At 39.3% G+C, this 12,239-nt stretch overlaps 2 protein-coding genes across 2 annotated transcripts; both read left to right on the top strand.

Moving 5' to 3' along the window:
- Window positions 1–607: 607 nt before the first annotated feature.
- LOC103302258 (olfactory receptor 8J1) lies at window positions 608–6,814 on the top strand. The gene is made up of 2 exons (XM_008159295.2): window positions 608–1,495; window positions 6,740–6,814. Exons 1-2 carry the CDS (start codon window positions 608–610, stop codon window positions 6,812–6,814), a joined length of 963 nt encoding a protein of 320 aa, XP_008157517.2.
- Window positions 6,815–10,898: 4,084 nt separating this feature from the next.
- Window positions 10,899–11,858, top strand: LOC103302259 (olfactory receptor 1044). Its single transcript, XM_008159296.2, has one exon. The coding sequence runs from the start codon at window positions 10,899–10,901 to the stop codon at window positions 11,856–11,858; it is 960 nt and encodes a 319-aa protein (XP_008157518.2).
- Window positions 11,859–12,239: the final 381 nt, after the last annotated feature.

The following is a 12,239-nucleotide window of genomic DNA, read 5'->3' as shown; positions in this document are numbered from 1 at the left end:
TAACCTGAAAAATAGATCTGTGGACATACCTTTATGTATTTCTGACTGAGTTATTAAGATGAGAAATAAGAAAAGCAGTTAACAGGTATAGATGGCAGAATATGCAAGTTCAAAGTGCCAGCTATTAGAAGTTATAGAAGATAGAATAAAAAAAATGGGGCAGAATAGTGACTAGAATCACCTGTTCAGAAGGGGAAAAAAGCAAGAAGTCTTGGATGAAGAAATCAGAAAAAGACATTTTCAATTATTTGGGGACATACCATTTCTCTAGCCTTTCTTCCATTCAATACAAGAGACATCAGATGAATCATGGCTTCAAATGTTTGTTTGCAAACTAATAACATCCTTATAATTTGTAGGAAGTAAATCCTCAACATTTATAATGCTGGACCATCTGTTTAAATTGATGTACTTCCCTTTTCTCTCTCTCAAATGATTGAAATGTTTATTTATTAGATCTAGAAACTTTAATAACTGAGTTAGAATTACACATGATTCCAGGAAATCTCACCTAAGAAATTGCCTTTGCCATCTAATGGCAGTCTCTTAAACTTTCTAACCCATGTCTTCCTTTTCCCCCCAAACAGATGAATTCCCAAACTCATTCATGGCTCCTGAAAACTTCACCTGGGTCACTGAGTTTATTCTCACAGGTATCTCGGGCAGTCCAGATCTCCAGATTCCACTCTTCTTTGTTTTCCTGGTCATCTATGGGCTGACCTTGGCTGGGAACCTGAGCATCATCACTCTCACCAGTGTTGACTCTCGACTACAGACCCCCATGTATTTTTTCCTCCGGCACTTGGCTATCATCAACCTTGGCAACTCTACTGTCATTGCCCCTAAAATGCTGATCAACTTTTTAGTAAGAAAGAAAACCATCTCCTACTATGAATGTGCCACCCAACTGGGAGGGTTTTTGGTTTTCATTGTAGCTGAGGTTTCCATGTTAGCTGTGATGGCCTATGACCGCTACGTGGCCATTTGTAATCCCCTGCTCTACATGGTGGTTTTATCTCGCCAGATCTGCCTTCTGCTAGTATCACTCACTTATGCCTATAGCTTTTCCACAGCTATTGTGACATCATCTTCTGTATTCTCTATGTCTTACTGCTCTTCCAATGTGATCAATCATTTTTACTGTGACACTGTCCCTCTGTTAGCCTTGTCCTGCTCTGACACTTACTTCCCAGAAACAGTCATTTTTGTATCTGCAGCTACAAATTTGGTTTGTTCCATGACTATAGTCCTAGTATCATATTTCAACATTGTTCTATCCATTTTAAGGATACGTTCGTCAGAAGGAAGGAAAAAAGCCTTTTCTACATGTGCTTCCCATATGACAGCCATCACAATTTTCTATGGGACACTACTATCCATGTATTTGCAGCCTCGAACTAGCCATTCACTGGACACTGATAAAATGGCTTCTGTGTTTTACACACTTGTGATCCCTATGCTGAATCCCATGATCTATAGCCTGAGGAATAAGGACGTGAAGGCTGCGTTAAAGAGATTGCTGACAAATGTATCCTGTTCTTTTAAATCAATGTGATTTTAGAACTCTGTAGGTGAGTAAAGAGATGGGTAAGATAGGCTGCCACTGTGTCAGAGAAATTAAAGGTCAGGTGGCTGACTCACAGGTTTCCAAGTAATCCTTGGAATTAAAAGAGGCCAAGATTTGAGAATTAAAAAAATAAACTAAAGGTATTGTAGTTATGTGGTTAATACAGAGGCTAGGTATTAGTCACGAACTTTGCTAAGGGTTGTGCAGATATGTAAATTGAAATAAATATTTCTGGGAGTCAGGAGAAAAATAAGAAAATAATTAAATAAGTTAAAACTGAGCAATAAAATGTGGATTAGAGAAGTAAGTCATTCAATCTTTCTTATTTTTTTGCGTTTTTAAAAATTCCTGGATATCGTTGGGTATAACGAATTGTTTCATCTTGAAGAACTATAATTAAAGTTGGCTAAAATCCTTGTAATAACTAAGTTAACAAAATTAAACTAACAAGTATATCTAAAAGAAAACTTCTTAACTCTTTCTTAATATCATTTGAATAAAGAAATATAGACCACTGGTGAGTTTATGGACCTGGAGATTATTATACTAAGTGAAATAAACCATTCAGAGAAAGACAAATACCATGTAATCTCACTTACATGTGGTATCTAATGAACAAAATAAACCAATGAACCAAAGAGAAACAGAGGCATGAATACATGGTACAGAGTGACATTTGTCATAGGGGAGGGGACTTGGGCATGGCTGGATGAAAGAAGGTGAAGGGATTAAACAAATAAACAAACTATATATAAATATAAATATATATGTATGGAACAGTGTGTGATAGCCAGAGTGAAAGGGGGGTTAGGGGGGTTGGTGAAGGTGAACAAAGGGTGGGGGAAACATGGAAGGAAAGAAACTTTGCTTGGAGAGATTGAGGCATGTTGCAGTGTGCAGATGATGTTTTACTGAGTTGTACACCTGAAACCTGTATAGTTTTGTGAACCAATGTCACCCCAGTAAATTCAATTAAAAAAAGAAAAAGATTATGATCCACAAAAAAAACAAAGTTGAAACAATTTCTAAACTGGGGTCAAATGTGAAATTTGGTAACTCAACATGGGAAGTGGCTCTTCAATGAAGAGGCGATAACTTCCACAGGTTTTGAAGGATAAATAGAATTTTCCTTTCAACTATCCTTTTTGTTTGTCTGTAGGGAAGGGGACTAGGAATGGCAACAAAAGAAGTAGAGAAGCATGGAGAGAATATTATTATTGACAAATGGAGACTAGTTATATTAATGATACCAATGGATGTCCATGGATGTTGGAACAGTTGAGTGGAGTTGGGATTATAAAAAAATTTTAGGGACAAGATTGCCCCTAAAAAGTCACATATGCTTTCAAATGTAATTCATACTTTATTTTTTATGAAGTAAAATGGCTTGTATGTACAAATGTCAGAGTTTTATTTATTTATTTATTTATTTATTTATTTACTAGAGGCCTGGTGCACGAAATTCGTGAACGGGGGTGTGTGTCCCTCAGCCCAGCCTGCACCCTCACCAATCTGTCACCACTCGAGGGATGTCTGACTACACATTTAGGCCCGATCCTAGTATCGGGCCTAAACGGGCAGTTGAACATCCCTCTCACAATCCAGGACTACTGGCTCCCAACTGCTCGCCTGCCTGCCTTCCTGATTGCCCCTAACTGCTTCTGCCTGCCAGCGTGATCACCACCTAACCACTCCCCTGCCAGCCTGATTGATGCCTAACTGCTTGCCTGCCAGCTTGTTTGCCCTAACTGCCCTCCCCTTCAGGCCTGGTCACCCCTACTGCCCTTTCCTGCAGGACTGCCCCTCCCAACTGCTCTCTTCTGTAGGCCTGGGTCCCCCCCAACTGCCCTTCCCTGCAGGCTTGGTTGCCCCTACCTTCCCTCCTCTGCCAGCCTGGTCACCCCTAACTGCCCTCCCTTGCAGGCCTGGTCCCTCTTAACTGCTTTCCCCTGCTGGCCTGATCACCCACAACTGCCCTCCCTTGCAGACGTGGTCCCTCCCAACTGCCCTCCCCTTCTGGCCATCTTGTGTCCACATGGGGCAGCCAGCTTTGACCACATGGGGGCAGCAATCTTGTGTTGGAGTGATGGTAAATTTGCATATTACTCTTCTATTAGATAGGATGGAGGCCTGGTGCATGGGTGGGGGCCAGCTGGTTTGCCCTGAAGGGTGTCCTGGATCAGGGTGGGGGTTCCCTTAGGGCATGGAGTGGCCTGGGTGAGAGGCCTGTGGTGGTTTGCAGGCCAGCCACACCCCCCAGCGACCCAAGTGAAGGCCCTGATATCTGGGATTTATTTATCTTCTATAATTGAAACTTTGTAGCCTTGAGTGGAGGCCTGGGCCTGCCAGGGTGTGCAGAAAGCTTGGTTTCTTCTACTACCATGGAAACCCAAGCCTCCTGCTCACTCCGTGGCCGCAGCCATCTTGGTTGGGTTAATTTGCATACTCACTCCTGATTGGCTGGTGGGCATGGCTTGTGGGTGTAGTGGAGTTATGGTCAATTTGCATATCACTCTTTTATTAGATAGGATTTTATTCTGAAAGGAGGGGAAAAAAACACAAATGAGAGGAAAAGAGACCAGAAAAATAAAGAAAATTTGGACAAAGTTTTCATTCTTTGTAGTCTACTATATTGTCTGTTTTTTCAATGCTCTATATGCAGACTCCAGTGTCTGGAAATTAATAGTTCCCAACATATATTATTAAATGAGGGAATGAGTGGATTGAAATAGAGGCCGAAAGAAGTGACAAATAGACATCATCAAGACATAAGATAAAGACAGAGTATGCAGATCAGGGTGGGAAGTGTCTCTTGGAGATGTTTATAGATAAATTGTGAATATACTTTTATGTTGGTGAAAATGGTGATGGTCTCTTGTTGATAAAGTGTGGCTTTTGAAATGGTGTTTGTCACTACTAGTAGATCATGAACTCAATTTTTAGAATCTTGATCAGAATTATTTGATTTAAATAAAATAAAACAGATTACAATAGAGCACAAAAGAACATGCAAGATACGTGCATGCCAGATAATGAGAATATTATTATGGATGTATCATTAGCTCCGTGCTTTCAGACTCTGTTTTTGCCACAGACCACAAGAAATTTATAAATCAGCTTTTAAAGAGACATACATTTCTGAATTTCTTAGAAAGAAAACAACAATTTTATTCTAAATTACAATCCTACCTAATAAAATGGTAATATGTAAATTACCATCACTCCGCTATGCCCACAATTGGGCCAGCAGGAGGCGCAGGGGGCGGGACTCGGGGTGGCCGGGGTAGCCGATTGGGCCAGCGGGACGCTGAGCTCGCTTCACCAGCGGCGGCATGAGCTCAGCGTCTGGGCCATGGCTGTGCTGCGGAATAGAAGGGGCCTCTGGGGCAGCGAGCTCACATCCCGCCGCGGACCATCAAAAGTGGGGGAGCTGGGTGCCTGTCTGCTGGTGCACCAGGCCTTTTGGAAGCCTCCGTCGCCGGAGGCTTCTGAAAGGCCTGGTGCACCAGCAGACAGGCACCCAGCTCCCCTGCAATCGAAAGCGAAAGCGTGTAGGGGACCTTACACGTGCATGATTCAATCATGCACTGGGCCTCTAGTATATCATAAAAATACATGAGGATTTATTCTCTGATCATGTAAGTTAATCTTTTAGAAATAAAGATGTTTGTTCAATACTATAGCAATCAAAACCTAGAAATAATTTAAGTTTCTAATAACAGAATAAATAAGATATGCAATATTGATAGTATAGTAATGAGGTGTGGACTTTTGAGTCAGAAACATATGGATTTGAAACCCAACTAACTATACTTACAGCAGCCATCTGATTTTGTTTTGGGTGTTTCTTTTCCAATCTTCTCTTCCTCATCATTATTATGGGCATAATAATGTGGTTTCAACTTAAAGTTCAGTGACATGAAGTGATGTAAATAATTGCCTTATTGCACCTTCTATAGTTACCCATTTTAGTATTTGCATTATTAGCATAACTATAAAGATTATTTTGCAAACTGTAGTAACCTTAAGGTGATAAATTATTACCATATATACATATATATGTATATATGTATGTGTGTGTGTGTGGGTATATATATATGTTTGTGTGTGTGTGTGTGTGTGTGTATGTATGTATATATATATAATGTTTCTGACAGGGTTGGGACAATGTGGAGCTGTCTCTGCACAGGTACAATGACATCTGTCACAGTGGTGCCACTGCAGATTTGTTTACTTTCATGCTATTTATGTTAACATATTTTCAATAAAAAATCCATTTTAAAAAGGCAGTTTATAGTTTTAAATAGCTTAATGGATAAGACCTTTGAATAGAAACCAAGGCAAGGTGGACTATTGCATCTTTGTATATATAATGGGTTTGGGAGAGGAGACATATGCTTGTCCCACATATATTTCTCTCTGCCATCCATCCTGTTCCCAATATCCCAGTATGCTAGCAATCTCTGTTAGCAACAAAACCTCTTTACAAGACGCTAAAGTATAAAACACCACATGTGGGAATGGCAACTTGAACTTCCTTCTTTTCTCTACTTCCTCAAGCAGATGCCTTGAAGAGATATGGCCCATATTAATTGCACCCAAGTACAGGAGTTTATTTTTGTGGGCCTCACGAATCAAAAGGAGTGGAAGACGCCTCTTTTCATGGTTTTCTTAACCATCTACCTCTTTACAATAGTAGGCAATCTAGGTTTGATCCTAGTTGTTAAAACAGACGTGAAACAACACACCAATGTACTTCTTACTTTGCAACCTGGCTTTTGTTGATTTCTGTTATGCTTCTGTCATTACACACAAAATGCTTGGGAATTTCTTATACAAACAAAATGTTATTTCCTTCAATGCATGTGCTGCGCAGTTAGGATGTTTCCTCACTTTCATGATATCTGAATGTTTGCTACTCGCTTCCATGGCCTATGACTAATATGTGGCCATTTGTAACCCTCTTCTCTATAAGGTTGTGATGTCCCCAGGAATCTGCATTCAGCTTGTGGCTGTCCCCTACAGCTATAGCTTCCTTGTTGCACTGTTTCATACCATCCTCACCTTTCGCCTCTCCTATTGCCACTCTAATGTCATCAATCATTTCTATTGTGATGACATGCAGTGATCATTCCCATGCTGAACCTCTTGATCTACAGTCTCAGGAATAAGGATGTGAAAGACGCCTTGAAGAAAGTCACCATCAATAGAAACCAGGCTTCTGGGGTCCTAAAATTTAAAAAATGATTTGACTATACAAAAGTGACATGTCCTTACTGATCTTTTTTTCTCCTCTAATAATAAAACTAGTTGAGTGTCTTGATCTTAGTTGGTTCTAAAAAAAGATTTGTTCACTGTAAAATGAAATCATTCTCTCAATTCTTTGTATGCAAGTTTGGCTTAAAATTATAATTTATGTGTAACAACTACTGTAAGAATTTGCATTGTGTTATTTCTGAAATGAAAAAAATATGTATATTTGAAATTCTATTATCTCATTTGCTAGTTACATAACTAGTTATTGGCCAAAAATAAACAAAAGTGAAGGCACTCTGAATACCCAGTTTAGGATTATAAGAGCATTTTAACATACTTATGAGTGCTTTAATATATTTCAAATTAAGTACCAAGAGACCACTGCAAACTAATGGTGTCAATCAGGCATGATTTTCTTTCCCCAGGGGAGATTTGTCAATGTCTATAAATATTATTGATTTTTATCATGACAAGGGGGTGTAAAGGAATAAATTGCTGTCTAGAGTGTTGAGGCTGGGGATGAGCTGAATTACCTATAAAGCACTGGAGAGTCTCTCACACAAAAATTATCCATCCCAAAATAGTAAGTGCCAAGGTTGAGAAAGTATTTCCTAAACGATTGTTATAGAAACAAGTATCCTATATAATAAAGAGGTAATATACAAATTGGTCCTCACGCCCTCCCACATTCATGTGGTCAAAGATGGCCACCACATATGGCTTGCAGGGGAGGGTAGTTGTGGGCAATCAGGCCAGCAGGGGAAGGCAGTTAGGGGCAACCAGGCCTGCAGGGGAGGGTAGCAGTTGGGGGGGACCAGGCCTGCAGGGGAGGGCAGTTAGGGGCAACCAGGCCTGCAGGGGAAGGTAGCAGTTGGGGGGGACCAGGCCTGCAGGGGAGGGCAGTTAGGGGCAAACAGGTATGCAGGGGAAGGTAGCAGTTGGGGGGGACCATGCCTGCAGGGGAGGGCATTTGGGGGTGACCAGGCCTGCAGAGGAGGGCAGTTGAGGGTGATTTGTCTGGCAGGGGAGGGCAGTTGGATGCAATCGCGGGCCAGCAGGGGAGCAGGTAGGCAGTGATCTGGCTTGCAGGGAATGGGTAGGGGGTGATCAGGCTAGCAGGCAGGTGTGCGGTTGGGAGCCAACAGTCCAAGATTGTGAGAGGGATGTCCAACTGCCAGTCGGACATCCCCTGAGGGGTCCTAGATTGAAGAGGGTGCAGGCTGGGCTGAGGGACACCCCCTGCTCAGTGCATGAATTTCATGCACTGGGTCTCTAGTTAGAGTAATAATGTCAGACTAAAGGGAGAGCCATACAGGGGTGTTCCCTCAAAACCAGAGGTAATGTTAATTGATCTCCAGCCTGCCTTGGGATCCCTATGGAGTTTGGACTGTAATTTTTTAGATGATCTTACTTGCATCATATTCTTACATAAGATCCCTTGGGTTAGAGTCACTGACAAAACCCAGCAGTTTGTTGCTGCCCAAACCCACTTGCAGAAGAAATAGGAATGCCATCTACTCAGGTAGATTCAAAGGCTGCATTTTACAATTGGGAAGAAGGAATTTTTAAATTAAGTAGAAGAGAATAGAATGTTCTTAAAAAACATTTAGGTAAGCATTTTCTGAAAATAGAGCAGAGTGTTCTCTCTAATTTTATTTCTGTATATATTTCAGATATTACATATAATACAGTTCTTATTAGTTTGAAATGAAAATAAGATTTGAGATCTCCAAAATGGAATCAATTATACTATTTGAATAAGTCAGGCACTTAACTGGCTAGACTGTAATCTATAGCAAAGCTCTTCTCATTTTTACAAAAGCTAATAATTGTACCTATGACAAGAAGTGAAAGTATTGAAATCAAGTCTTCAATATGTCTCATAATGCACCGAAAGACATATTATGAGCAAGGGGAATGAATATTGAAATATTATTACAAAAATAATCTTTTTAAACCTATCTTTTTATTGAGAGAGATAGAAACATAAATGATGAGAAAAAATCATTGATTGGCTGCCTCCTGCATACCCTATACTGGGGATCATGTCTGCAACTTGAGCATGTGTCCTGACCAGGAATTGAACTGTGACCTGCTGGTTAATAGGGTCAACACAACCATTGAGCCATGCTGGCTGGGCACGAAAGTTAATCTTTAATTCTCCACATCAAGCATCTCAAAGGGGCTAGAGTAGGAAATGTATGAAAAATCATGAATTTTATGCATGAAGTCCACAATTTATCAAGAGAAGAAATGTGGGAGAAGATGGCTGCCATAAATGTAAAATGTTACATAAATGAACTGTGTGTAAAATGTGTCTCCATTACAAAGAGGGAAACTTGGGTATCAGAGTATGGGAATTAGAAATCAAAAAGTCTTTGTAGAAGATCTAGGATTTTGGTAGGCCTTGAAAGATAATTAGGAGTTTTCCCTTCAACTCTTTATTCTCAATAAACCTGGTAGAGGTGAGCATAGAAAAAAGCATATATGAAAGTAGAGAAGCATGCAAGGGAATTTAGTAATTAAAGACCACAAAACAAATGTTCTGATTAGATTACTGAGTGTTGGTTGTGACAGAAGAGATGTGAGTATAATTTGAATATAATATATTATATTCAATATTTTCAAATTTTTAAAACATTATAAATATTTGGGTTACATGGTAAAAGGTCATATAAAATGTGCTTTCAAATATGTTTGCATATATATGTATCAATATAAGATGAGATGACATACTGAAGGTCTTACAGGTACCAAACAGTGAAGACTTAGCTGGTTCTTGGGACTTGGAAACCAAATTTCCAATCAAAAGTTGCTTATTTGTTTCAAAATGGATTTTATATATTTGTGGGGCCACAGACTAGGATTTTAAAACTCTAATATCTTACCCATATCATGTTGGTGATTGGCTGTAGTAGTCTTTAGTGTATTCATTTTCTTCAGATAAATACCCAGACGTGGAATTGCCAGATCCTATGATAGTTCAATTTTTAATTTTTGACGAACCTCCATATTGTTTTCCACAGTGTCTGTATGAATTTACATTCTCATCAAAAGTGTACATGGGTTCCCTTTTTTCCACATTCTTGCCAATCCTTGTTATTTCTCACGTTTTGTTTTTGTGTTTTTTTTATAACATGTATGAGGTGATACCTCATTGTGATTTTCATTTGCATTTCCCTGGTGAATAATGAGATTGAGCATCTATTCATGTGCCTATTGGCCATCTGTATGTCTTCTTTGGAAAAATGTTTAGTATTTAGATCTTCTGCCCACTTGTTAATCTAATTGTTTATGGGTTTTTTTTCGGTTTTTCTGTGTGTTTTGTGTGGGTTTTCGGGCTATTGAGTTGTATGAATTCTTTATATATTTTGGATATCAACTCCTTATTATAATATGATTTTCAAATATTTTCTCTCATTCAGTAGATTGCATGAAAACTTTTTAAATTACCTGAGCAAGAGGTGTAGTATATAAAAGCCATTAGTCATTGAAAAGACAGGAAATATTAGTAATTTTATCTGTCTAATATACCAAGTCATGTCCACTGTGAACAAAGCAATTTATTAGTTTCCTCAAAATTGTTTTTAATTTTTGAATGGACAAAGTGAAATAAATATGGCACATGACATTATAAATTTAGTAACAGTTCCGTCAGAGTGATGTTACCACAGAACATTCATTTTCCTTTGTGTTATTCATGTTAACTTTTTTCAATACCAATAATATTTCTTAAGTTTTGAAAAATTAATATTTAATTGTGAATAATATAATGCACAAGAGCTTTGAACAGAGAGCAAATATGGACTGCTTACTACCATATAGTTATTAACTTTATAATGCAATTGATTTAGGTGAAAGAAATAAGTCTTGCCTCCAACACATTTAATTTTATTCTTTGTCCCAGCCCAGATTCCAAGTATACCACTAATCATTTTAATATTAATGCTTTCATATTAACAATAAAACTGATTTTCAGGATGTTAAGTAATAAAAACACATTTTGGAGTTTTAAGGTTAATTTAATTAATATGGGTTTAATTCTCCTCTCTCCATCCAGACACACTGAAGGTACATGGCCCAGATCAATTGCACCCAGGTAAAGGAGTTTATTCTCATGGGCCTCACAGATCGTCAGGATTTAAAGATGCCTCTCTTTGTGGTTTTCTTATCCATCTACCTCTTCACAGTAGTAGGCAACCTGGGTTTGATCTTAGTCATTAAGACAGATGCAAGACTCAACACACCAATGTACTTCTTCCTTAGCAACCTGGCTTTTGTGGATTTCTGTTATACTTCTGTCATTACACCCAAAATGCTTGGGAATTTCCTATACAAACAAAATGTTATCTCCTTCAATGCCTGTGCCGCTCAGTTAGGCTGTTTCCTAGCTTTCATGACGGCCGAATGCTTGCTTCTGGCTTCCATGGCTTATGACCGATATGTGGCCATTTGTAACCCTCTTCTCTATATGGTTGTAATGTCCCCAGGAATCTGCATTCAGCTTGTGGCTGTCCCCTACAGCTATAGCTTCCTCGTTGCACTGTTTCATACCATCCTCACCTTTCGCCTCTCCTATTGCCACTCTAATGTCATCAACCATTTCTATTGTGATGACATGCCTCTCCTCAGGCTAACTTGCTCAGACACTCACTCCAAACAGCTATGGATCTTTGCCTGTGCTGGTATCATGTTCATTTCTTCCCTTCTGGTTGTCTTTGTCTCCTACGTATACATTATTTCTACAATCCTGAGGATGCGCTCAGCTGAGGGAAGACGCAAGGCTTTCTCCACCTGTGGCTCTCACATGCTAGCAGTCACCATATTCTATGGGACCCTGATCTTTATGTACTTACAGCCAAGCTCCAACCATTCCCTTGACACAGATAAGATGGCCTCTGTCTTCTACACAGTGATCATTCCCATGTTGAACCCCTTGATCTACAGTCTTAGGAACAAGGAGGTGAAAGACGCCCTGAAGAAAGTCATAGTCAACAGAAACCAAACTTTTCTGTTCATTAAATTAAGAAAGTGACTTAAGCAAATAAAGAAAAGTCTCTTCTTTATGGTCTGATTTGTCTTCTTCTTAAAAAACTATCAGAATGCCTAGTCTTTTTTTTTTTTTAAATAAGAGGGCAACATTAATCAATAAGATTATATAGGTTTCAAGTGTACAATTCTATGATACATGATCAATATATTGCATTGTGTGCCCATCACCTAAAGTCAAATCTTCTTCTGTCACCATATATTTGATCCTCTTTACACTTTACTATTCCCTACCTCCTTCTCTCGGGTAACCAACATACTGCTGTCTGTGTCTGCGGGGGTTCTTGTCCCAGCATTACAAAGGGTTCAGCAAACTGGAGAAAGGAGCTGCAGGTAGATTCAATAAGGTGTCCAAAGATGAAAGATA

This window comes from Eptesicus fuscus, chromosome 13, assembly GCF_027574615.1.
Source record: "Eptesicus fuscus isolate TK198812 chromosome 13, DD_ASM_mEF_20220401, whole genome shotgun sequence".
Taxonomy (NCBI): Eukaryota; Metazoa; Chordata; class Mammalia; order Chiroptera; family Vespertilionidae; genus Eptesicus; species Eptesicus fuscus.
Note: the sequence above shows the minus strand (reverse complement) of the source record. Positions and strands in the feature narration are given on the sequence as shown.